Source organism: Eriocheir sinensis, chromosome 33 (assembly GCF_024679095.1).
Source record: "Eriocheir sinensis breed Jianghai 21 chromosome 33, ASM2467909v1, whole genome shotgun sequence".
Taxonomy (NCBI): Eukaryota; Metazoa; Arthropoda; class Malacostraca; order Decapoda; family Varunidae; genus Eriocheir; species Eriocheir sinensis.
In genome coordinates this window covers 10,363,636-10,390,352 of record NC_066541.1, presented here as the reverse complement: position 1 = coordinate 10,390,352, position 26,717 = coordinate 10,363,636, and the positions used below count along the sequence as shown (strand labels likewise).

At 43.1% G+C, this 26,717-nt stretch overlaps 1 protein-coding gene across 2 annotated transcripts in view; it reads right to left on the bottom strand.

The window, feature by feature from the left end:
- LOC127006714 (serine proteinase stubble-like) overlaps positions 1 to 26,717 on the bottom strand; it is an 80,688-nt gene that overhangs the window by 38,952 nt on the left and 15,019 nt on the right. Inside the window, exon 1 of one of the 2 annotated variants that reach the window (XM_050876941.1) lies at positions 20,721 to 22,172. The exons of the other annotated variant lie outside the window; for it this stretch is intronic. Coding sequence (XP_050732898.1) covers positions 20,721 to 20,790 — 70 coding nt within the window. The 5' untranslated portion in view covers positions 20,791 to 22,172. Of the gene's footprint in view, positions 1 to 20,720; positions 22,173 to 26,717 lie in introns of those variants that run through there. 2 annotated transcript variants of the gene reach the window in all.

The following is a 26,717-nucleotide window of genomic DNA, read 5'->3' as shown; positions in this document are numbered from 1 at the left end:
GCGGAGGGACAAATCTGCTTGACCCTGACGGTCTCTATGAAGTCCCCAACCTTGAGGTGGCGACATATGTTAAAAAAAGACTCGGAACGAGACACAGGGAAGGAGATAATTAAAAAGCATCGATCTTACGCACGTGGAAAAGGAAGGAAATCTGTTTGGAACCCATTGTCACCATTAGCAGACGGAACTGATAGGTAACGAGGCACAAAATACGATAATAAAATAACGTTATGCTGCGGCCCTGCCAATCCACACACAGTAAATTTGTCAACGCTGCAAGAAAGCCGCTGTGTTATGCCTTCCTACACGGCCACTCGCTTCAATAAAGGTTTTCAGTGCATCACAGTATTACACTTACCCCGGGGCACCACGAGCAGACACGAAAGGACTCACTGTTTGCCGATTAACACGTATTTTTTGCTCATATTAAACAGCCGAAAGAGTTTAACATCCCCACCAAATCCAAAACAAACAGCGGAAGGATAAAGGTGCAAGATCGCCTTTCTAACGGGTTCACAAAGTCTTCCGTTCCTTCACGTTTTTTTTATAGAACTCTATCGATTAACACGCACTTTTGCCTCATATTAAGCCACCGAAAAAGTTTAACAGACACAAACTAAACCAAAACAAACAAACAGGTGCAATATCGCCTCTGTAACGGGTTCACAAAAAGCTCTCATTCCTTAATATCAATGAAATAAGTCAGTCGGATTTGCATTATTTTACCTTGCTTTGTGAATTTATATCAGAAGAACTTGTCCTAACATAGCCTAGTCCCAGTGTGTCCAGAGCTCGTCATAAAATAGCCTAACATTGGTGAGTCTAAGGATAAAGGAGGAGCTTGACCCTCACACTTGACAGCACATGAGTGGCCTTGATTTGGGTATAAACGGGAGAATAGTCAGACAAGTGTGAATATCGAACGTGCAATGGATCCTAGTGACATAAAAGCAGAAAGATGACATTTCCGTGGACCCTCCTCCTTCCTCCTCCTTTATCCTTGGACACACCGATGCTAGGCTATGTTATGACACAATCTAATAACCTAAATTCACCAAACCGAAGAAAAATCATGCAAATCAGACTGACTTAATGCATTCATACGTAAAAGTACAATTTGTGAGCCCGTTACAAAGGCGATCCCGCTCATTCATCCTTATGTTTGTTTTGGTTTTCCTTGTGGCGGTTAAACTCCCCTGGGCGGCTGTATATGTTGCAAAAATGCGTGTTAATCGGTATATAGTGAGTCGTTTCGTGTCTAGAACATATCATTAACACCAAGAGAGTGACTATGAGTGGTGATAAGTGTGTCATGACGTTCGAGTAACAAGTTAAGGGCTAATGATGAGGGTGAAGTCGAGGCAGCGGTGGTGGTGGTGAGGTAAAGCGAAGAAAAAGGTGTTAATAAGTGAATGGTGAGTTTTATGGCGGCCAAAGCACTGAAACAACACCGGGGAAATGACGGAGAGTGGTGATAATTGTTGGGAATCGAGTTTTGGGTAATGAAGGTCGAGTCGAGGCGGTGGTGGTGGTGGTGGTGATGACAAAAAAGAAAAAAAAAGAAAAATAAGGGTGTTAATCAGCGAGTGCGGAATTTTGTGATGGCCAAGTAACTGAATCAAGAAAAGGGGGAGTGGTCATGAGCGTTGAGGCACGAGGTTTGTGTGTTGAGATAATGATGAGTGATGAGGGGCAGGTGGCAGCGGCGGGCATCAGCTGGGGGCGACGCCGCGGCGGGAAAACCAGAACACAACACCAGGGCAAGGCGGGATGGTGAGTACTCGTTATTATTATTATTATTATTATTATTATTATTATTATTATTATTGTTGTTGTTGTTGTTTTTGTTGTTACTGCTGTTATTATCATTATCATCATCAGAAAGACAGACAGATTGATAGAAAAATAGATTCATTCATGGATTAATTGACTTATTGCTCATTTATCGTATCCTTGTGACATATTATTCGTACTCACAAAATCCTCGTGACTCGCTATGAATATGAATACAAATGCTAACAACCACATCTACATACATTAATTCCCTGCAATCCATCTCTATTCTCTCTTCATCCATCCTCCATCTCTATTTCCCTTCACTTCCCATCCATCTCTGTGTACTCCCTTCACCATTCATCCATCTCCTATATCCCTCCATCCATCACTCGTCTTTGCCTCCACTCTCTCACATGGGCGTTTACCGTCTGTGGCAATCAATGAACACGATAATTTCTGTGGACATATATTCGCTTCCGCACGAGTCACTGCATAAAGGTTTTGTGCACGTGAACCAGTGAAAGTCGGCAGTGATGTGTTGCCTCTCCTGTAACAGTGAAGGTGGAGCAGCCAGTTGTTGCCCTGCCCGGGGTGAGGCGGGTGAGGGAAAGTGGGTGATGGCAGGGAAGGGAGGAATGGGTGAGGGTGGGTGAGTGAGGGTGGGGAGGGAGGATGGGATGGCTGGGTGAGAGAGGATGGGGCGGGTTGGGTAAGGGTGTTAGGTAGTAGTGAAAGCCTTTGCAGCTGATGGTATAACTATTTACTACTACTACTACTACTACTACTACTACTACTACTACTACTACAACTGCAATTACGCCTCGATTAAAAGAAATAAGAGCAAAGTAAATAAAGAAAATAATGTCAATAAATGTGGTAAAGTCAGTAAAAATAATAATAGTGAACGGAAGTATGATTATTTTTCTCCCTCCCACATTATCGACTCTGCCATGATGTTATTTTTTTTCACTTTTCTTTCCTATGTCTTTTTTTCTTCCCGGGGCTGATGACCAACGACAGGCAATTAGTTCAGTTATCTGGTCGGTGATTCTCCCTTGATTAATAACACAAACTTTTATCAGCCGTACTTTGTCTGGTTTACAGTCTCTCTCTCTCTCTCTCTCTCTCTCTCTCTCTCTCTCTCTCTCTCTCCACGGGTGTTGCTTGTATGATGTGTTGCGTGGTGGGCGTGGCATGGGTGGCGTGGGTAATGTTGCGTGTGTTAGTACAGTGTCTCGCCTTGCAACACACACACACACACATAGAGGCCAAACAGACGGCGGTTCGAGCCCCGCCTAGGCCGGATTCTTTCCGTTGACTAGGAGTGGTTACTGTCCCCCCTTGAGTAAGGGGGATGGGGTGTGTGGTGTGTGAGGTCCTGGCAGTACCCAAAGATCGACGATAATGAGCATGCACTTGCTCGTGTCGGGAGGGTACCTGCTGGCGAAAGCGGGTCCAACTCGTGATCAGGCCGTGGTTGATTACACACACTTATACGCGCCCGGTACCTGGGTCGTCATGGTGTGTGTGTGTGTGTGTATGCGTGTGTGTGTGAGTGGCGGGCAGTGTCAGTGTGTCATCAGCCCCGTCAGCCCATCAGTACCACGCACCGCTCCTCCCCGCCAGCGAGGGTACACTTCCCCTCCCCACCCCTTCCCCTTTCTCTTGACCCTCCTTCACCCCCCTACTCTGTTTCCCATTGAACTCCTTTTCCCATCCATTCACAAAGGCCAATGAACCTTAAGATAAAGGCCACTGAACTTTATGACTGTCCCCAGTAAAGCACGAAGGGACGTAGTTACCGCTACTTACATAATAACTATTCACTGCTTTATGGCTTGTCTGTGGCGTCTGCTACCTACTCTGGGTTAGTTTGTTTAATGACTTAGGGATTTGTTAATGAAATGAGGAGAGGTTTCCCGATCAGTGGTCATGCGTGAATGCGGAAGTTCAGTGGAGTACGTTTAAATGAAAATCATTCCTTTATGTCTCATATTTGAGTAGTGGTCAGGTGAGGGAGCGTTTCCAGCGGGAGGCGAGGGAGCGAGGGTGGCCGTCGCCGCGGGGCCAGACAGACACACTGACCGTGGCCACGGGGCAATTTTCTCAATGAAAGCTTTGTTCCACTCAGCCGGCCGCACCGACGCTCGTGTATTTCGCCGAGCACCGAGGCCCCGCCACGGCATTAACCAACCCCCAATACTTAAGCTTACAGTCACGAAATTGTTGAGGAAGTGACTTAGATTCTCCGGGTGGGCGTGTGACGTGGCGGACAGGTCACGCAGGCAGGAAAGTTGGGAGGAATGCAGGCAAGCAGGCTAGCAGGCAAGTAAGTTGGCAGGGATTCAGGCAGACAGGCACGCAGGCAGGCTATGCAAGTTAACCCTGCAGCTGAGTCTCATACTTAAATAAATAGTCGAAAGATTAAAAACTTGATTTGAAAATGGATAGTAGCTATTTATATCACGAGGGCAGAGCAGGACCAGCGCTAACTGAGAAATAAATTAAATGGGTGTCTCCTCCTTAAGAAAAAAAAAGTTGAAAGAATATAAAAAGTTGCTTCGAAAACGGGGAGTATACTTAGATCAGGGAAGCAGCAGCCACTGACACGTGCCGACTGCAGACGAGAGACGTAATGTTAAAGTGAAAATTCTTACCGCACGTATTATAACCGAGGATAAAAAGTTGTCTGGAAGTCCGGTAGTTATTCATAAGAGCTCAAAGTAGCGGTAAGCAGAGGAACATTATGATAAGGCGACTACTTCTTGATCCCATCCTTCACTGAAATCGGTGCATGCAGGGAATAAGAAACTGGAGTACGAGGCCGCGCGGACAATGCAAGAGGCAGCGAATGGAACGAATGAGGGTTGGAATGCGGGGAGTGACGGGCGAATGAGGGCAGGGAGGGGACGGCGGACGAAGAAGGAATAGAGGTAAAGGATGAAGCAGGCAAGGGAAGGGGAGGATGAGGAATAGAAGCAAAGGATGAAACAGGCAAGGGAAGAAGAGGATGAGGAACAGAAGCAAAGGATGAAGCAGGCAAGGGAAGAGGAGGATGAAGAATAGAAGCAAAGGATGAAGAAGGCAAGGGAAGAAGAGGATGAAGAATAGAAGCAAAGGATGAAGAAGGCAAGGGAAGAAGAGGATGAGGAACAGAAGCAAAGGATAAAGCAGGCAAGGGAAGAAGAGGATGAAGAATAGAAGCAAAGGATGAAGAAGGCAAGGGAAGAAGAGGATGAGGAATAGAAGCAAAGGATGAAGAAGGCAAGACAAGAGGAGGATGAGGAATAGCGGTAAAAGATGAAGAAAGCAAGAAGGAGGTGATAGAAAGCAGGACGATACAAGAATGGTGGAGGGGGAAAACGAGAAGTGTGATATTTATTCGAACATGATAAAATGAAGATCAGAAGAGCAAGAGGAGGGGGTCAAAACGAGATAACTAAATAAGGGAAGCAGAAAGACGAGCTGATGAGTTAAATAAAAGGAAGGGAATAAAGATGGAAGCGACAGAAGAAAAATAAAAAGGAGGAGGAGGGGGGATGAGAGGTGCTAGATAGGAAGGTTAAGATAATGAAGGAAAGACATGATGCAAAGGGAGAGTAGAAAATAGGAAGACGAACAAGAAAGAGAGAAAACAGAAGGAGAGGGATAAACAAGAAAATAAAATGACGGAAAAAAAATGTAAGGAAGAGAACATGGGAAGACAAACAAGAAAGAAAGAAAACGGAAGGAGGGGGATAAAGAAAACGGAATTAAAATGAGGTAAAGAGATGCAAGGGAGAGCAGAACAAAGGAAGGCAAGAGAGAACGAAAGAAAACATGAGAGAAATATACAAGAAAACAAGATTAAGATAAGAGTTAAGACAGGTAAGGCAGGTAAGAGGGAACACCTGGAGGGTAAGAGAGAGACCACCTTCATTAAGTTACTCAATAAAAAGACTCCTGTTGAGGTCTGAGCGATGAGTCACCTGTTGTTTGCATATATTACTGACACGGCTTTGTGTAGCTGGTGTGTGTGTGTGTGTGTGTGTGTGTGTGTGTGTGTGTGTGTGTGTGTGTGTGTGTGTGTGTGTGTGCCAGGGCGGGGGAGGTGGCGCCAGTGCCCTACCAAGTAAGAGAGAAACCTGTAGAATTCCTAACTTTCTTTCTTTCATGAGACTCAAATACTTTCTAAGCTTTCTTTCGTCGTGTACTTTCTCCGCATGCACTTCAGTTACTTAATACCTTTACTACTACTACTACTACTACTACTACTGCTGCTGCTGCTACTGTGATGGCGATGAAGGTGATAAGGATGATAATGAATAACGGTAATATAATAATGAAAATAATGCTTTCAATCAGACTTTCATCACGTGTATTAGAAAGTATGAAAATTGATATGTGTGTATGTGTGTGTGTGTGTGTGTGTGTGTGTGTGTGTGGGAGAGAGAGAGAGAGAGAGAGAGAGAGAGAGAGAGAGAGAGAGAGAGAGAGAGTGGTCAGTGTGACGTGAAAGTCAGTTTGCGCACCAAGACCACCACCACACCTTACCAATGGCACCCTCACCATCACCACCACCATCACCACCACCACCACCATCACCACCATCACCATCACCACCATCACCACCACCCTCACCCTCACCACCATCACCACCACTACCACCTTCACCACGACCACCACCCTCATCACCATCCCCACCATCACCATCACCACCATCACCACCACCCTCACCCTCACCACCATCACCACCACTACCACCTTCACCACGACCACCACCCTCATCACCATCCCCATCACCACCACGACTCAGACGAAACAGAAGAAAGTTATCCATTGAGAAAGGCGAAAGCTGATCACATTCCCGTTCGTGTACACCAAATACCCACATACATACATACACACACACACACACACACACACACACACGGGCTTAGAAATTCCTAAGTCATTATGTTGTTATCGATATTATTAGTATTAGTATTAGCAGTTTGTTTTTTTGTACCATAACACGCGCGCACAACGTTTTTTTTATTTTTTTATTTAGCAAAAAAGCTTCCCACCTTTCACAAAGTTCGCTTCGTTTCACACACACACAACTTTCGTTTTTCTTTTTACGTATGCCACAAACGACTCTTTTTTTTTATATATATATTGCACAAACACCGCCGCGTATATATTGCAAAAAAACAAACAAACGAGAAATCAAACAAACAGTTCCCAGCCTTTCACAAACACACACACACAAAAAAAAAAACTTGCTTTCTTATATATTTTTCCCCTCAACGTATTGTCTTCACGAGCACTTTCTTGTATTTTCCAATCAACTTTTCCTTCATATTATTTTCCTGTCAATTTTCCACACATCCAACACACGCGAACACTATAATTGCAGGAGCGGGTACACAGACTCACTCACTCACTCACTCACTCTCTTACTCTCACACTTGCTCACACTCGCTCTCTCTCTCACACTCACACACACACCGTCTAATGCTCCCACACTTTCTCAGCTAACAAGATAATTTAGTATAGAAACTCGACCTGTAATGTATTGAACTTAAATCTCGTACTTACACCTGTAATTATGATTAAAGTTATGCTCTCTTATGCCGAGTACGGAAGAAGCATGCTAAGTTTATTTTGGGTTTAAAGGGGATGAGGTATGCTAGTATAGAGACTCGTGTGTAATGTATTGGGTTTAAATCTTGATCTTAAACCTCCAATTATGATTATACTTACACTCTCCTATGCCCAGGACGGAGAAGCAAGGTTGATATATGTTGGGTACGAGAGTGGAGTATGTAGCTAGGCCTGGATTTCTCCTTCTTGCATTTTACGATCTCCTGAGCCTTTTCCCAGAGACAATGAAGTAGCTCCTAATATAGCTTGGAGTGTACTGAAGACTTTTGGTTTTACTGAAGTGTACTTAATCTTGAGAGAGAGAGAGAGAGAGAGAGAGAGAGAGAGAGAGAGAGAGAGAGAGAGAGAGAGAGAGAGAGAGAGAGAGAGAGAGAGAGAGAGTTAACAGAGAGAGAATGAAGGAGACCAAAACAAATAAGGAATAGGAGGAGGAGGAGGAGGAGGAGGAGGAGGAAGAAAAAGAAGGAGGAGGGAGAAACGAAAAGAGGAAAGGAGGAGGAAAGAAGAGAGAAACGGAGGGACCTTCAGAGAAAATAGTTAGAGAGGAAAGTGGGAAGGGAGAAAGGCAAACGAAAAGAATGAGGGACAGGAAGGGAAAGTGGAGGGAAATGACAGATAGGCGGTAGACTCTGACGAAAGAAACGGAGAGAAAGAGAAACAGAGAAAGGCAAAGAGAGAGTGTGAGATGGAGAAATGGAAGGAAATGCGAATGGGAAAACGTCATGAAAGAGAAAGAAAGAGAAAAAGAAAGACAAGAAAAAGTGTGGGAGAGAAATGGAAGGAAGTTAGAATGAGAAAACGTCATAAAAGAGAGAGAGATAAAGAAAGGCAAAAAGAGTGAGATGGAGAAATGGAAGGAAAGGAGAACGGGAAAACGTCATAAAAGAGAGAGAAAGAGAGAAAGAAAGGCAAAAAGAGTGAGATGGAGAAATGAAAGGAAATGAGCATAGGAAAACGTCATAAAAGAGAGAGAAAGAGAGAAAGAAAGGCGGAGAGAGAGTGAGATGGAAAGATGGAAGGAAATGAGAATGGTAAAAAGACATAAAAGACAGAAAGAGAGAAAGCCAAAGAGAGAGTGAGAGATGACGAAATGGAAAAGAATAAAAAAAAAAAAAACTTACGAAGCATGTTAGAATGACGAGGAAGGGTGACATGACAAAGGGAACTGGACGCGGTAGAGATGATAAAAAGCAACATGAGAAAGAGGGAGATGGAGTGATGATGAGGAATGACATGAGAGAAATGACAAAAAACAACAAAAAAACAACAACATAACAAAAAAGAGAGAGAAGAGAGAGAGTCGGGCTATACTTGGCTCACTACCAGACTATTCACTTTTACTAAGGGGATGAACACCTGAGCCGAGTACAGGTATTTTGTGTCTCTCTCTCTCTCTCTCTCTCTCTCTCTCTCTCTCTCTCAATTTGTCTATAAGTAAATGGAGGAACGAGAGCTTGATAAAAATAGCAGGTGGGAAAATACAATGAGAGAGAGAGAGAGAGAGAGAGAGAGAGAGAGAGAGAGAGAGAGAGAGAGAGAGAGAGAGAGCACATACCAGGAGGGAAGGTTGTGTTGTGCCCGAAGGTAAACGTTTATTTTGTGTTGCGCGTTTGTGTGTTTCTTTGCGATGTCCTTTTTTGTAACACACACACACACACACACACACACACACACACACACACACACACAGATAGGCACGAGAGAGAGAGAGAGAGAGAGAGAGAGAGAGAGAGAGACTTTAAATTTATCTCCTCACCCTTTCTTCTCATCAGGAATTCATATCTTTCTCTCCATTCACTCCCTCCCACCTTTCTCTGTCTCTCTCTCTCCCTCCCTTTCCTCCCTCCCTCCTTTCTTTCCAATTACCATATATCCTACATTTGTAATAACTCTCTCTCTCTCTCTCTCTCATGGCTCTAGGGCACAACTTTCTCCCCAGGTGTCGTCCTTAGGGTATTAATGGGTGTGATTATTCCTCAGGCACACCAAGAGACCCACACACAAAGGAGGCTGCCAAGGATTCCATATATGTTAGTTTTTTTTCACCTATTTCCTATTTTTGTCATGCCTTTGTTTCCCTTTCTTAGCTTTTCTGTTCTCACGCGATTTTTTTTTTCATTGTTCATGTCAGTGTTTTATTTTTCTTTCTTTTTTTGGGTCTCACGTAAAGGATTTTATATTTTCTTCGTCTTTATTTATTTATTTGTCTATTTTTTGCGTGTTTTTGTTCCCTTTTCTTAGCTTCAAATCTCTGTTCATGGGTTTTTTACTCTTATTTTCTTTCTTTATTTGTTATTTTTTTAGTCTCTCACAAAGGATGCTGGGTAAGGATTCCATATTTGTGACATTTTTATCTGGTAATCTATTTTTAGCGTGTTTTTGTTCCCCTTTCTTACCTTCAAATTTCTGTTCTTGCGATTTTTACTCTAATTGTCTTTATTTATTTGTTATTTTTAGGGTCTCTCACAAAGGATGCTGGGTAGGGATTCCATATTTGTAACTTTTTTATCTGGTTATCTATTTTCAGCGTGTTTTTGTTCTCCCTTAGCTTCAAATTTCTGTTCATGCGATTTTTACTCTAATTGTCTTTATTTATTTGTTATTTTTAGGGTCTCTCTCAGGGGATGCTGGGTAAGGATGCCATATTTGTAACTTTTTTTATCTGGTTATCTATTTTCATCGTGTTTTTGTTCCCCTTTCTTAGCCTCAAATTTCTGTTCAAGTGATTCTACTCCTATGTCTGTATTTAATTAGTATTGTTTAGTGACCTATAAAAAAGTATGTTAAGTAAAGAATCCAATTTTACTCCTATTTACTTATTTATATTACCTGTTTTTAACGCGTATTTGTTCTTCTTTCTTAGCGTCAAATGTCTCTCTACACGATTTTTACTTCCATTGTCTGTCTTTACTTATTATTTTTTTAAGGTGACTATTCTATATTTACTACTATTAATTTACCTACTTGTTTGTCTATTTTTAACGTGTATTTGTTCTTCTTTTATAACTTTAAATATCTGTTCACACGACTTTCACTCAGTTGTATGTGTGTACTTATCATTTATTCATTCATTTATTTCTCCGTCCATTTATCTTTCTCATTCTGTCTTCCCCTTCCTTAACTTCACATGTCAGTTCCCACGATTCTCACTTAGATTTATGTGTTTCTTTATCATCTTTTATTCATTCATTTATTTCTCCATCCATTTATCTTTTCCAGTACATCTTCTCCTTCCTTAACTTCACATGTCAGTTCCCACGATTCTCACTTAGATTTATGTGTTTCTTTATCATCTTTTATTCATTCACATGTTTCCCCCACCCATTTATCTTTTCCACTGTATCTCCGTTCACCTCCACCAAAGCCTCAAGAGCACTATACATACATTTAAACCCCATTACCTCTCATGCACACACACGTCCGTTCACCTCCATTAGGCCGCTAAAAAACGCGCGTGCAGGTAAACTCGACTCACAGGTAACCACTCGAGGCAACTGGTGGCCGTGGCGGTGTTGACCTTATGCTGTGTTATGGTGTGCACAGCTGAGCAAAGAGCGAAGAGGGCGAGGAAGAGGCGGCGGCGGCAACCAGGGGGAGGGAAGCTTGAAGAGGGAGATGGAGGATGAGGGAAGGAGAGAGAGAGAGTAAGAGAGGTAGTTGGTGCAAGGGAGGACAAATTGGGAAGGTGCCGTGAGAAAAAAGGTTAGTCAAGGGAGGATAATGAGAGAGGGTGTTGTGGGAAGCATGGATGAAGCTTGAAGAGGGAGATGGAGGGAGAGGGAAGGAGGGAGAGAGTAAGAGAGGTAGTTGTTGCATGGGAGGACAAATAGGGAAGGTGCCGTGAGAAAAAGGTTAGTTAAGGGAGGATAATGAGAGAGGGTGTTGTGGGAAGCATGGATGAAGCTTGAAGAGGGAGATGGAGGATGAGGGAGGGGGAGAGAGAGAAAGAGAGGTAGTTGGTGCAAGGGCGGACAAATTGGGAAGGTGCCGTGAGAAAAAAGGTTAGTCAAGGGAGGATAATGAGAGAGGGTGTTGTGGGAAGCGTGGATGAAGCTTGAAGAGGGAGATGGAGATATAGGGAGGGAGGGAGGGAGGTAGCTGGTGCATACGAGGACAAAATTAATAATGAAGGTGCCGTGAGAAAAAGGGTAAAGGAAAGAAAACGGGAGAGGGTGTTGTTGGAAGCTGTGTTGAAGGGAAACTAAAGGGAAGCGTGAAAAGTGAGTAGGCCTATTGGAGAAGGGATTTAATTAGAGGAAAAGGAGAATGTTAGAATATGTGTAGATGGGAAACAGAGTACTATAATTATAAAAGAAAGGTCGAAAAGGGAGTATCGGTGACATAAATATAGGTTAAGGGAGAAAAACAGGGAAGGGTGAGGAAGGGAAACTGAGCCCTAAATGGAAGGTTGAGAAGAGAAAAAAGGGAGCATCAGAAACAGACGAAAAGGGGTAAAGGGACGAAAACAGGAAAGGGTACAAAATGAAACTATGAGAAAGGGAAATTATGCTCTAAACTCTAAAGGGAAGGTTGAAAAGATAATATCAAAGAGAGCGAGAGAAAAAGTGGTTAATTAAAGGAGGAAAACATAAGGAAGGTACCGTGGGAAACTCCGAGGAAGGGAAACTATGCTATAAAGGGAGGCAGGGGGAGAGGGGTAAAGGGAGACAGCAAAGGTAGTAATAGAGACTGCTAGCAAAGGGAAGAAAAAGGGAAAAACCGTTCTCTATAGGGAGCGTCTTAACTATAAAGGGTAATGCTTGTAAGGAGCCGGGGCGAGGGTGTTAAAGGGAGGCAGTAAAGGGAGGGGTTAAGGGAGGACAAAGGGGGAGGGGGAAGCAGAAGGGAGAGATGAAGGTCTGCTCTGTCAGGGGGCGGTTTTTCACTTAACGAATAAGGAACCGTGGGTGAGAGGTCATGTGCGTGTGTGTGTGTGTGCGTGTGTGTGTGTGTGTGTGTGTGTGTGTGTGTGTGTGCTTGAGGGGGGTGAGGGTAAGGTCCTTTGTCATCGGTATAAACGGTGGGCCGCCAGGGAGGGAGGGGGTGGGTGGAGGAGGGGAGTGGAGGGTCATTGTGCCTTACTTGGGAAAGGGATCCACGCGCTTCATAAAAGGAGTTTGCCCATGAATACTTTTTCCATCAGCTTGAATTATTAAGGAACTCTTCATTAGGGCGCGGCGTGAATTTATTGCTCACAGAATGAATAACAACAGAGGAAGTTTTTTTTTTTAGAGGATGCCGGGAAATTTATGGGGAAAATATACAATGGGTGAGGTTATAGACGTCGTATGATAGTATATGTATTATGCGAGACACCTGGAATAGAAAACAGACGGATAAGAAGTGACAAAAGGGGATGATAAGGACTGGGTATTAGATTAGAGCGGTGTACAGTCACAAACAAAAGTTAAGCCCCAACCCAGCACCGTGTGACTCCTGAATTCGGATCAAAGAGTCTAGCTTTTTTTTTTTTTTTTTTTTTTTTTACATCAAAGGATACGGCTCAAGGGCAACAAAAAGGGTACACAAAAAAACAAAAAAAAGCCCGCTACTCGCCGCTCCCACAAAAGTAAAAGGTAAAGAGCTTAGTTCCAACAAACTAACACACTCATAAACATTTCGGCGCCCAGACACACACATCTGACGTTTTCGTAGGAGCTGTGGGCATTTCCAGGGGTAGTTTTATGACCCTTCTGGTAGTTCGACCCTTCTTCTGTACCATGAACATGAATAATCACTCTTGAGAACCCGATTCATCTCCTTTTTGGTCTTTGGAAATGGTGGATGTGAGAGGCGGAGGCGTGTGAAAAGGGTTCGTTAAGAGAGATAGGGTGTTGTGGGAAGCGTGGATGAAGCTTGAAGAGGGAGATGGAGGATGAGGGAGGGGGAGAGAGAGAGAAAGAGAGATAGTTGGTGCATGGGAGGACAAATAGGGAAGGTGCCGTGAGAAAAAAGGCTAGTTAGGGAGAATAATAAGAGAGGGTGTTGTGGGAAGCGTGGGTGAAGCTTGAGGAGGGAGATGGAGGATGAGGGAGTGGGAGAGAGAGAGAAAGAGAGATAGTTGGTGCATGGGAGGACAAATAGGGAAGGTGCCGTGAGAAAAAAGGCTAGTTAGGGAGAATAATGAGAGAGGGTGTTGTGGGAAGCGTGGGTGAAACTTGAAGAGGGAGATGGAGGATGAGGGAGTGGGAGAGAGAGAGAAAGAGAGATAGTTGGTGCATGGGAGGACAAATAATAAAGGTGCCGTGAGAACATTACATTTTCAACCAGGAGACGGCGGACGTGAAATGAACAGGTGGTGGCAGGGAAAGGAGGGAGAGTGGGGTAAAACCTTCGCTTATGCAGTAAAGTTGTCAGATTACGCGATGCTTATTTTTTTTTTATAATATCTACCAGTCAGCACTCAACCACCTGGCTTCATCCCACTCCCCTCCCATCCCCTCCCCTTCCTCCTATACACCTTACCTCACCTATACAATTCATCGCAACATTACCAGATTTCGTGATGATCATTTTCTATATTCCCAGTCATCACACAAAACACCTGGCTCAGTCCACTCTCTATCTCCCCCCCCCTCTCCTTGCCCTCCTCCTATACACCTTACCTCACCTTCACTCTTCATCATCATCGCAACATTAACAGGTTACGTGATGCCCATTTTTTCCTCCAATCCCATTTAACACACAAACACCTGGTTCAGTCCACTCTCTATCCCCCCCCCTATCCCTGCCCTCCTCCTGTACACTTGACATCATCTATACTCTTCTCTATCGTAGCAACATTAACAGATTACGTGATGCTCATTTTTTCTGTAAACCCATTTAACACACAAACACCTGGCTCAGTCCACTCTCTATCCCCCCCCCCCCTCTCCCTGCCCTCCTCCTGTACACCTGACATCATCTATACTCTTCACTATCGAAGCAACATTAACATATTACGTGATGTTCTTTTTTTTTTTCTGTGATCCCATTTAAAACACAAACGACACCTGGCTTCAGTTCACTCTCCGCCCCTCCCCCCCCCCCCCCTCCTATACACGTCACATGCGCCATCTCGCGTTTAATTGAGAGTACGTGCTAGGAATGCTGTAACAGACTGGCGCGGCGCAAAACACTGCCTTGGGATACACCAGAAATGACTGATGACGACGGAAACCAAATTGAGTGAATACAGGGGGAAAAATATAATGATAATATTTCGGGTAAACTATAACCAGTTGATGCCTTGGGAAACACTACAAACGACTTCAGATGCGCAACAAATTGAATCACCGAAAATAAGGATAAACATCAAAATAGTGAAAAAAAAAAAAAAAAAAAAATTGTCCATGTAAACTTTAACGAATTGATGCCCTGGAAATCACCACAAACACAGACGAATAAGTGATTAATTAAGGGATTGTAATTAAGTTATAGCAGTGAACAGGTAGCTACAACAAACTGCCACTTCGATAACAACACTAACAGACGAATAAGTTATAAAAAGTGTTAAGATCAGGTTACAACGCAGTACAAGTATAGCTATAACAAACTGCCATTTCGATAACAACACAAACCACCGAATAAGTGATGAATAAATGGATTGGGATCAAGTTGTAACAGTGAATACGCAGCTACCACTTCGATAACAACACTAACAGACAAACAGGTGATAAATAAAAGGGTTAAGATCAGGTTACAACGCCGTACAAGTATAGCAATAACAGACTCCAACAAGCTCCAGTCACTGCCTTGAATAATAACACAAACAGACGAATAGGCGATTAATAAAGAGAAGTAGACCAGGTTAAAACACTGTACGTACGAGTATCTATAACAGAGTGACGTTGCTCCAATCACCGCCTTGGGGGGAGCACCACAAATAGCCGATGGAGATGTTACGCAAATTGAGTCACTGAGTAATTGCGCGCGGGTGAACGAGCGGCGGTGGCAGTGGCCGATATTCCACAAGTATCGGGAAGCAGCTGTTTGCCGTGTGTGTGTGTGTGTGTGTGTGTGTGTGTGTGTGTGTGTGTGTGTGTTCTCCTCTTCCCTACCTTCCTCACCACTTCTGTGTGTGTGTGTGTGTGTGTGTGTGTGTGTGTGTGTGTGTGTGTTTTCCTATTCCCTCACCTCACCACTTCTCTTTCCATGTGTGTGTGTGTGTGTGTGTGTGTGTGTGTGTGTGTGTTTTCCTATTCCCTCACCTCACCACTTCTCTTTCCATGTGTGTGTGTGTGTGTGTGTGTGTGTGTGTGTGTGTGTGTGTGTGTGTGTGTGTTTTCCTATTCCCTCACCTTCTCACCACTTCTCTTTCCGTATGTGTGTGGGGGGGGGGAGGGGGGGGGCGCGTGTTTATTAGAACGTTACCGTGGGGGCGGCGTGCAGGTGCTTGGAGGAAAAATGAATTATTAATGAAGCCGCGAATAAACGTTTCTATTTACCTGTTTACCTCCTCGCCGCCACGCTCAGGTGAACACGCTCGGCCCTCGTCACGCCGCGTTAGGGCAGGTTAGAATTAATGAAGAAATATAGATTGGTTCGGTATTATGTCGATCGATTGAAGATAATGCAAAAAAAGTAAGGAAGAAATGTGAATTGCTTTAGTATGCTGTCGATGGAGTGAAGGTAATACAAATGATAATGAAGAAATGTTGACTGGTTTGGTATAGCGTCGATGGAATGAAGATAATACAAAAAAATAGTGGAGAAATATGAATTGCTTTAGTTTACTGTCGATGAAAGGAAGAGAATAGCAATTATGTGAGGGAAAACGTGAATTATTTTGATCTTGTTTTTGGACGAGAAAATTGTGCTTGTTATTTTTTTTTTTTTTACTGAAGTTGTGTTGAGAAGGCTGGGGAGGATGAGGAAGAGCAGGAGAAGGAGGAGGAGGAGGAGGAGGAGGAGGAGGAGGAGGAGGTGAAGCGGATGGAAGAGTGGGAAGATAATTAAGACGGCAAGATGATTTGAAGAGAAGGATGAGGAAACATAATTTGATAAGCAGAGGAGAATGAGAAAGAAAAAAAGAAAAGAAGGAAATGGAAAAAATGGATAAATAAAGAAAATGAAAAGAGATGGAGAGGGAAGAGATCGAGGAGAATGTGTTGGACGAGGATAAGCAGCGGAAGACGAGGAACAGAAGGAGGATAAAATTATTAATACGAGAAGTAAGAGGAAAATAAAGAAGAAAAAAAGTGAGAAATAGATGAAATAAAAAGAAAGGAAGTAGGAGAAGGAGCAGGTGAAGAAAAATAAACGGAAATAGTGGAGGAGAATGAGGAAGCGAAGGAGGAATAAGAGGAGGAGGAGGAGGAGGAGGGGAAGGAGGAGGAAGGCTTCAGTGCGGGAGTCCAAGCTGTGGCCGCAGGGGTTGAGTCAAGGTTTGGGACGCAGCGGTCAGCCCTGTTCTACATTCTCAGAGTCTGGAAGATTTAAGCGGCTGTTTGTTTGTTTGTTGGTTTGTTTGGCTGGATGTTGTTTGTGCTTTTTTTTTGTTTCCCTGCGTTTGTGTTTTTTGTGTTTGTGTATTTGTTTGGATGAGCGTTTTCGTGTTTGTCTGTTTGTGTGTTTGTCTGTTTCTGTTCGTCTGTTTGTTTGTTTGTTGGTTTGTTTGACTGGATGTTGTTTGTGCTTTTTTTGTTCCCCTGCGTTTGTGTTTTTTGTGTTTGTGTATTTGTTTGGATGAGCGTTTTCGTGTTTGTCTGTTTGTGTGTTTCTGCGTGTTTCAGTTCGTCTGTTTGTTTGTTTGTCTGTTTCCTCTTTGCTCTTCTGTGTTAATTGTGTTCTCCTGTTTATTGTATCCATTCCCCATTTTTTTGCCTATTTTTATCTATGTGTGTCTGTGTTTGAATAACTGTTTGTCTGGTAGTCTGTTTGTTTATCTGTTTACCTCTTTACACCTCTTAGCTTTACACCTTTTCTCCTGTTTGTTGTATCCTTTCACCGACTCTTTCTCCTTGTCTTCTTTGCCTATAAAACGTTGCCTGAGAACGTTAGAAATCCAAAGAAAACAAAAAACGTAAAAAAAATGCAAACGTTTATGAGAGAAATTGTTGAGGCTTTTTTTTTCTACTTTATTCATGTAAATATCAGTGCCATAGTGTTATTTGCCCACGAGAGAGAGAGAGAGAGAGAGAGAGAGAGAGAGAGAGAGAGAGAGAGAGAGAGACCTACCTCACACCCTTGAACAAATAAAGATACAGCGAAGGATGATTAAGGAAAACGGAGGTGCCATTCAATGAGACACAACGCTAAAAAGAGAAAAGAAAATAAGGTCTTGAACGTTTTAAATCCAGAGAGAGAGAGAGAGAGAGAGAGAGAGAGAGAGAGAGAGAGAGAGAGAGAGAGAGTCCCCTGTAGTCCTATGTAGCATGCAAGATAAGAGAAAGCCTCCACGTTAGATAATGAGCCACGAGGGATGAGCCACTGACACACACACACACACACACACACACACACACCGTCCGCCTTTCAACACAAGTAATGAGTCGTGACAGCCTCCGCATCACGGCTCGAGGCAACACAGAATGCAACACAACACAACACAACTGAGGTAACACAAAAGCGATACCTGGAACACACACACACACACACACACACACACACACACGTACATCATCACCGTTTTATTTTTGAGTCAGTGATATGAAGAACACACGCACACACACAAAAAAAAAAACAATCACATATTACTGCAGAAACAACAACAGCAGAACACTTTAGCAACACATAAGTAACACACACACACACACACACACACACACACACACACACACACACACACACACACACACACACACTGCAATACTTTTTCTGGTCACTGCCGAGATTGGACGCATTATAAAAAAAAGTCATCTCTCACTTTTCTTCCGGCCAATAACAACACGAAAGACACAGCATCACTAGCGCACATCATCACTAACGCACAGCATCACTAACATACAACATCACTAATACAGAACATCACTATATAGTACACAACATCACTAACACATCATCACTCTAAAAAGAAAATATAGAACACGGCATTACAAGAGAGCATCACTTATATTAAATCCTGTACTTGCATTACAGGATACTAGAGGTTGAGTTTAGGGGCATATACTATAGCTGCGCGTGGCCTTAGTGCTTATCTCCGTCCCATTATACCTTGATAGGATATTCCCATACATTAACATTCGTGATTAGCTGATCGAGCGCTTAATATGTGTTTCGTATTAATACTAGGATTGAATTTTTTTTAGTGATGTGCTGTTACGTTATGGAAGAGGCGCCAAATCTTATGTGGAATAATAATGAGTCTCCCTTCTAGATATTAGTGACAAAAATAATGCAATAAAAGTGTCATTACTGCTCTGCTTCATTTTACTTATTTGTCGATTATATTAAAAAAAAAATTAAGTGGTCCAATATTATGAGAATACCTTTTTTTTTTATATATATAACTGTATATGCTGATGAAGATAATGCAGCACCAAACACCTTTTCTTCTGCATCGCCTGTAAGGAAGATAACAGCATCTTCATACCTAATTAGCGTCATCCTCAATTAACAGTGTCACTAATTACTCTAAATACACCTGTCTGTCCTCTTTCTTTCTTTCCTTCTTTCTTTTGTCAGATGAACAGTATTTCCTTCATAACGGAATCGTCTCCTTTCAGTCTCTGGGGTCCCGTTGTGCTGTTTAGCTGTTTGTTTATATCTATTTTTTTCCTTTATTTGTTTCCCTGTTACTACCGAACACAAATCTTAAAGCAGAGGAGTAAGAGGAGAATAAAGAAAAAAAAGTGAAACAGTTGAAATAAAAGAAAAGTAGAAGTAGAAGGAGGAGGAGGAGGATGTGAAAAACAAGCAAACGGTAGTAGTGAAGGAGAATGAGGAAGCGAAGGAGGAATAAGAGGAGGAAGAGGAGGCGGAGGAAGATTACAGTGCGGGAGTCCTCAGCCACTGTTAATACGAGAAACAACTTTACATGGAGACAGTGTGTATAGTATTTTTCATCTCTCCCCATTTTCACGTTGCAACTCCTTAGATTTGTCGATGTTTACTTCTATTCGCCTCCGTGGACATTAAACTTGCATAGACTATCATACGAGAAACACCAACACCATTACATGTAGATGATTAGACACTGTGAATGTATTTTAGTCTGTCCTCAGTTTCACACGTTCCAACTCTTTATATTTATCTATTTATTATTATTATTTTATTTTACTTCTATTCGCCTCCGTGGACATTAAACTTGCATAGACTATCATACGAGAAACACGAACACCTTTACATGTAGATGATTAGACAATGTAAATATATCTTAGTCTGTCCTCAGTTTCACACGTTCCAACTCTTTTTATTTATCTATTTATTATTATTTATTTTTTTACTTCCATTTTTCGCCCCCATGAACACAAAGTCTCTCCTCATTTTCACGTTTCAATTTCTTTACATATATATATTTTTTTTTACTTCCATTCACCTCCGTAGACAGTAAACTTCAGGTGCTCATTAGAGGAACGCAAACCCTTGTATACTTAGGCGAGGTGTATGATCACACAAGAAACACCTTTTTACGCAACCCCCTGTACACGTATAGCCAAGGTGTAGCTATGGGAGTGTTCGTTGTATGATAAGGCGGACGATAGTTAGGCGGCGTGAGGGGGTGGCATGATTCCCAGCCTAACAGTTCTGTGGCCTGGCGCGGCGTGTTGTTGTTGTCGTCGTCGTCGTCGTCGTTGTTGTTGTTGTTGTTGTTGTTATTGTTGTTTTGAGGGCCTAGCAAAGGGGACCACGCCGGCCACTCTCTGCCTCTCTCTCTGTGTCTATACTTGTGTGACGCTTTCGAAAAGGGTTGAGTACACACACACACACACACACACACACACACACACACACACACACAGCCTCTCTGTTTATAGTTCTATGACGCTTTCGAAAGATGAAGACACACACACACACACACACACACACACACACACACACACACACACACACGTTGTTCACGCACTGTTAACACATATATAGAGAGGCATTTATCGTAGTGTTCATAGCCCACTTAACAACGTACTTTAATATTAATGACAATCTTCTTATTTATTATTATAGTCTGACTTTCTCTCTCTCAGACTCGTATCAGCCATATAAAAGCTAGTCACCCTTGTCGAGAGTTTCACCAATAAAGAATAAAAATAAAAGAGTGAAAATAAATAGAATGGGAATATAATAGAAATAATAACACAATCGAAAAATAGAAAATAGAAAACAAAAGAAATAAAATAGAAACCACGGCCCCAGACAGTGAGAACGGTAACGCGCGACAGGTGGGCAGCGGGGGTCCTTACCTGGGGCATGCGGACTCATGTTGCGCCGCGTTGACAGGTGGTAAGGATGTGCCTCACGCTGCACCGCCATCCTGCAGGAGCGTCAGCGCGGCACCATCCTGCCTCCACGCGGGCGACGCTCCATCCTTAGCTAAACGTTGCCCAGGATCCTTCACTAACGTTTGTGGTGCATCGTCCTTACTGTCTCGTCTAGCGTTAAAAACTTTTACTCGGAGACGTGGACTAAATCAACGTTTGCGAAGTGTTTGCTGGGCACCATGTTTCGCTAAACGTTCCCCAGGCTTCCTTCACTGACGTAACAGTTCAGAATCTCTAGTTCACGTTACTGATAGCCTTATGTATTGCGTTCAACGTTAGCTACAGTGAGTGTCCACTGAGCGTCACCCTCCGTTGAGCACCAGCGCAGTGTCTTCGGCTTTTAACCAACAAACGTTATCCAGGCACCACCCGCGCGAACGTTAGCCGCGACACGTTAGCTGGACGTCCTGTAAGCCATCATCAACGTTAGGCACTCAGGGCGGGGACACGAGTCTGCCACAGAGTTCTTGTGGACATGCGTGGCGGCGGTGAGACACGGGCGCCGCCAGACACACGGCGGGACACGGTTACTGATCAACGGGGGCGGGGGAGCTGCCGTGTACCTCCCGTCCGCTCTCGACGCAGACTGAGCTCAGCTGATGACTCAGGGTTGCCGGGCCGCGGCGAGGCAGGTGAGTTGCCGCGGGTTCTCACACGAAAGTAAAGGAAAAGTTTTAAAAAAGTTGCTAAATCCACGGACGTGAACTGACTTACCTCATGCGGGCGACTAACTCACCATGGCTCGTTTTTTATACTCCGTCCACCTCCCCTTTGTCCCTCGCCTGGTGGTCCTTTTCTTATTCCCTCACACACTCACACAGAGGTCATTCCTCCCACCCACACCTAGACTGGCTTGACCTGAGCATTCCCCTCATCCTCGTCCTCGCTGCGTGCATGTCCTCTCCTCTCCCATCACACTCACACTCAGGGTCAGCGGAGGTTGTTCATCCCAAGGTCTCGGTTTCCCCCACAAACACACCTAGACTGTACTGTAGCAGCGGAGGGTTGGGGGGGATGGGAGAGGGGAGGGCCTGATCCTTCCTAGAGAAAAGTTGGGCTCCTTACTGACCCCCCATTAATTCTGTGAGGGGAAAACTATGAGTAACTTTTCATATGGAGTCATTCCTCACGACGCAGACGCCTCGCAACACGCCTGTGGGGAGGTCGACGCAATCTGCCTTCACCTCAGGTTGCATACCGTTCGAATTTGCTTGAAAACGTCCAATTTGCTTCATAAAAGATGTCATAACTCACAAACCACCTTCATAAGAGACGGCATTCACTGGACGAGAAGTGAGCCAAGTAACTGCTGAGGATTTGACCGCTCTCCTTGCCTGCCTCCCCCCTCCCCTCCTCCCCACCAATTCCCTTCTTTCCGCTTCTACCTGTTTATCCTTCCTCTTGTTTCCCTCCACTCTCTTCCTTCTTCCTCTTTCCAAACACTAAAACCACCCCTCCTCATAGTCTCCCGCATCTCCGTTTTATTTCCTATTGTCTCTTTTCTCTCTTTCTTTCTGCCTTCTCTTTTTCTACTAATGTACACAAATCTATAAATACGTGGATTTTTTTATATTTTGTTATAGAAGAAAACGAATAAATATCAGTAAGGGAAAACTACAGAAGGTAACAAATTCACGTATAAAAAAAAACGGATTTCCTGCATTTATACAGTTGTTTGTGATTGTTTGTTTGTTTATTTGAGTGTGTGTTTGTGTGTGTGTGTGTGTGTGTGTGTGTGTGTGTGTGTGTGTGTGTGTGTGTGTGTGTGTGTAAACAAACTTGAGAGTGAGAAAGCACAGAGAGAGAACAAGAGGGGCGTGAGACGGAAGAGAGGGCTGAGGGAGGGAGAGAAAGGAGGAGGAGGAGGAGAAGGAAGAGGAGGAGGAGGAGGAGGAGGAAGTGACAACTGTTGCTACTGACACACATACGTACTCTCCTCCTTGTCTTACCCCTCTCCTCCTCCTCCTCCTCCTCTCCTCCACCTCCTCCTCCTCCTCCTCCTCTTCTTCCTCCTCCTAACAAAAAAAGTAGTGTGGAAGTGTGAAAAAAAAACGTATTAATATTTTTTTCGCCTATAAGAGAACACACATGACTGAACCTAACACACACACACACACACACACACACACACACACACACACACACACACACACACACACACCTGAGTTTGCCTACCTTGTCACGAGTGAAAGTTGTCTTCCTCGTCCTGCCCCAAAACTTTCTAAATTGTCCTTGGATTGGAGGAGGAGGAGGAGGAGGAGGAGGAGGAGGAGGAGGAAGCAGAGGAGGAGGAGGAGAAGGAGAAAGTGGAAGGAAGGGTAGGGTGGGTGTAGCGTCCTTGGCAAGAAAGCGAAGCGAGGAAGAGAAAGCAAACGAAATAAATGGCGCAATGAGAGAGGAAACGAAGTGGAGAGGATTAAATTTAAGCACACAAACACACACACTCTCTCTCTCTCTCTCTCTCTCTCTCTCTCCACCGTCACATTAAAGCAAAATAAAATATATACACACTACACACTAATATAAATCAACGTTGTGAATGGCGCCAGAATGAACATTGTATTCACTTCACGGCTGCAAAGTTTAACGAAGTGGGAGAGGGAATAAAATGAAAACTAGACGCACTTCATTATTAATTTAAATGTAAAATGAAAGTTGTACACACTTCACAGTTATAAGGATGTAAGAGGTGACCCATTTCAAAGCGGATACTAGAGAGGTAGAGCTAGAGAGAGTATTTGCTTAACTTTTTGTCACAAAGCATGTAATAATTTTGAATAATATAAGTAAAAAAAGGTTAAAATAATCTTTGAAACAATTAACCAGACAAAGATACAAAATTGTACAAAAAATATGCACAAAATCGTACTTAAAATCAAAAGGAAAAAGTAAATTCATGTTCAATAAAAAAAAAATCACAACAAAAATTCATGCAAACATAATATATAAAAAATCATACTAAATTATTATGAGATACTGTACACTCATCAGCACGAAAACGAGCCAGACAAATGCCGAGAGAAACTGTCAGTACACAACACACAATAACCTAACGACTGTGATATAAGAACACAAAGAGCCAATACTGTTTACCTGTCTCTTTACTCCTTCACTGCTTTCTGCCATTCCCTTATTGTACCGAGCGATTGTGTTTGTCAGCCGAAGAGGGAGAAAATAAGAGTGTACCACGGACGCCATTAATACCAGACTGACAGACAATAGTTCAATAGTGCAATACTGAGATGCAATACTCTTCATCACGACCTTATTGTACTGAGTGTTTGTGTCTGTCAGCTGAAGAGAGGGAGACAGAGACACTTGAGAAGCTGTTAAGAATACGAGGCTCTAAATACAGTGACACAAGACTCAGATTAAAAAATAAATGAGGTCAAAATATAATAATGCAATAGTTAAGAAACCAAGATAGAATAAATGGAACAATAAACGTCCAAGACAGATTTTACGTGCATTAATAATAGGCGAAGACAATTCAGATGCCATAATAATATACCGTGATAAAATATAAATGAAATAATGAAAGGCCGAGACAGAATAAAATTAAATAATGCGTGTAATAGACCACGATAAAATGTAGATACAACACACTGAACACAATAAGTTAATCTGTGTTGACCTAGTTTATAGACGCCAACAATAGCCTTTAGAACATGTCTGGTCGCTTGTTCTCTCTCTCTCTCTCTCTCTCGCAGCCTCCCTTTCTCTTCTCTTTTCTTCTTTTCTTTCGTTTTTCCTCCTTTCTCTCCTCTTTCTCTTTCTTTTCCCCTTATTTCTTACATTCCTCTATTCCTTTTTCACTTCCTCCCTCCTTCCCTCTTACATTCTCTCCTCATTCCTCCCTACTTCTCCTCATTCTCTATTCTCCTTGTCTCCCCTTCTCATTCTCTCTCTCTCTCTCCAACAGCAACAACAACAACAATAACAACAAAAATTCGTAAAAAAAATCATGCATGTAAAAGGAAGAGGAAAAGGAGGAGGAGGAGGAGGAAGAGGAAAAGGAGGAGGAGGAGGAGGAGGAAGACCCGTGACACGATAACTCCTTAGGGCGTGAAATAAAACGTAAGGGAAGTAAAAGTGCAGAAAATAGACTCCTCCTCCTCCTCCTCCTCCTCTTCTTCCTTCTCTGCTTCATCCTTGTCACTCATTTTCATCTGTTTGTTTTTTCCTTGTCTTTCTTTAGTTATCTTTTGTTGTTGTTGTTGTTGTAGTTGTTGTTGTTGTTGTTGTTGTTGTTGTTGTTGTTGTTGTTGTTGTTGTTGCTCTTCTTGTTCTTTCTTTCTTTCTTTCTTTCTTTCTTTCTTTCTTTCTTTCTTTCTTTCTTTCTCTCTTCTTCTTCCCTTTCTTTTTCTTCTTCTTCTTCTTCTTTTTCTTCCACTTCTCCTCCACCACCACCACCACCACCATCATCATCATCATCTCTTAACAGCTAAAACACAAACCTACTTTCTCCACTAATTACCAAAAGGAAAAAAAAAAAAAAGGAAAACCTGAACTCACAAAAGGATCTGATGATGAGGAACACAGGAAGGGGGGAGGGGAGGAGGGAGGGACAGTGAGAGGGAGAGAGAGATAGGGAGGAAGGGAGGGAAGATATGGAGGGAGGGAGGAAGGGAGGGAGGGAGAGGAAACGAGAGGGAGAGATGAAATAATTAAGAGATTACGCCGAGGAGAAAAGGAGAAAGTTAGAGAGAGAGAGAGAGAGAGAGAGAGAGAGAGAGAGAGAGAGAGAGAGAGAGAGAGAGAGAGAGAGAGAGAGAGAGAGAGAGAGAGAGAGAGAGAGAGAGAGAGAGAGAGAGAGAGAGAGAGAGAGAGAGAGAGAGAGAGAGAGAGAGAGAGAGAGAGAGAGAGAGAGAGAGAGAGAGAGAGAGAGAGAGAGAGAGAGAGAGAGAGAGAGAGAGAGAGAGAGAGAGAGAGAGAGAACGAAAGAAGGAAAGAAGGAAGAAAGAACGAAAAGGGAGAGAGAGAGAGAGAGAGAGAGAGAGAGAGAGAGAGAGAGAGAGAGAGAGAGAGAGAGAGAGAGAGAGAGAGAGAGAGAGAGAGAGAGTACATCATCTATATTAATTTTCCACTCAGTCACAGTCAGTCAGGAAAGTCGGCATCGGGTCAGTCATCCAGTCAGCCAGGCAATCAGTCAACCAGTCGGGCAGGGAGGCAAGCAGAGTCATTGAAATCAGCAGGTAGAAAAAATGCTACCTAGTCAGTCAGTCAAGCATTCAGGCAGTCTGTTTGTCAGCGAGGCAGCCAGACAGATCCGAGACAGACCGACATACAGACATACAGACACAGACAAACAAACGGATAGACAAACAGAGAGACAGACAGACAGGCAGACAGGATTATAAACTGTTAATTGAAAGACGAGATGACAGACAACACAGACAGACGTACAGAAACACACACACACACACACACACACACACACACACACACGCACACACACACAGATGTACAGAAAATAAGTAAAAAGAAATAAAAGTGAGCCGAGAAAAGGTCAGAACGAGAGAAAATTTTAATCAGCCTCGATGCTTCTTGACTTGTAAAGGAGGACAAAAAAAGAGGAGGAGGAGGAGGAGGAGGAGGAGGAGGAGGAGGAGGAGGAGGGCAATTAAGATGGAAAAAGAGAAAGGGGGGTTATTAGAAAAGATAATTAGGTATTTTAATGTGTGGAAATACCAGAAAGGAATCAAGAAAGTACGACTCCCAATAATAATGAAGATAATAATAATAATAATAATAATAATAATAATAATAATAATAATAATAATGATAATAATAATAATGAAAACCGGCCAAGCGTGAGCGAGTGAAACAACACCAGAGTAATAAAATCAATAATGACGGCGAGGATTAAGGTGATGGCAGTAATAATAGAAAAAAAAAATAATTCCAGGTCAAGCGTGA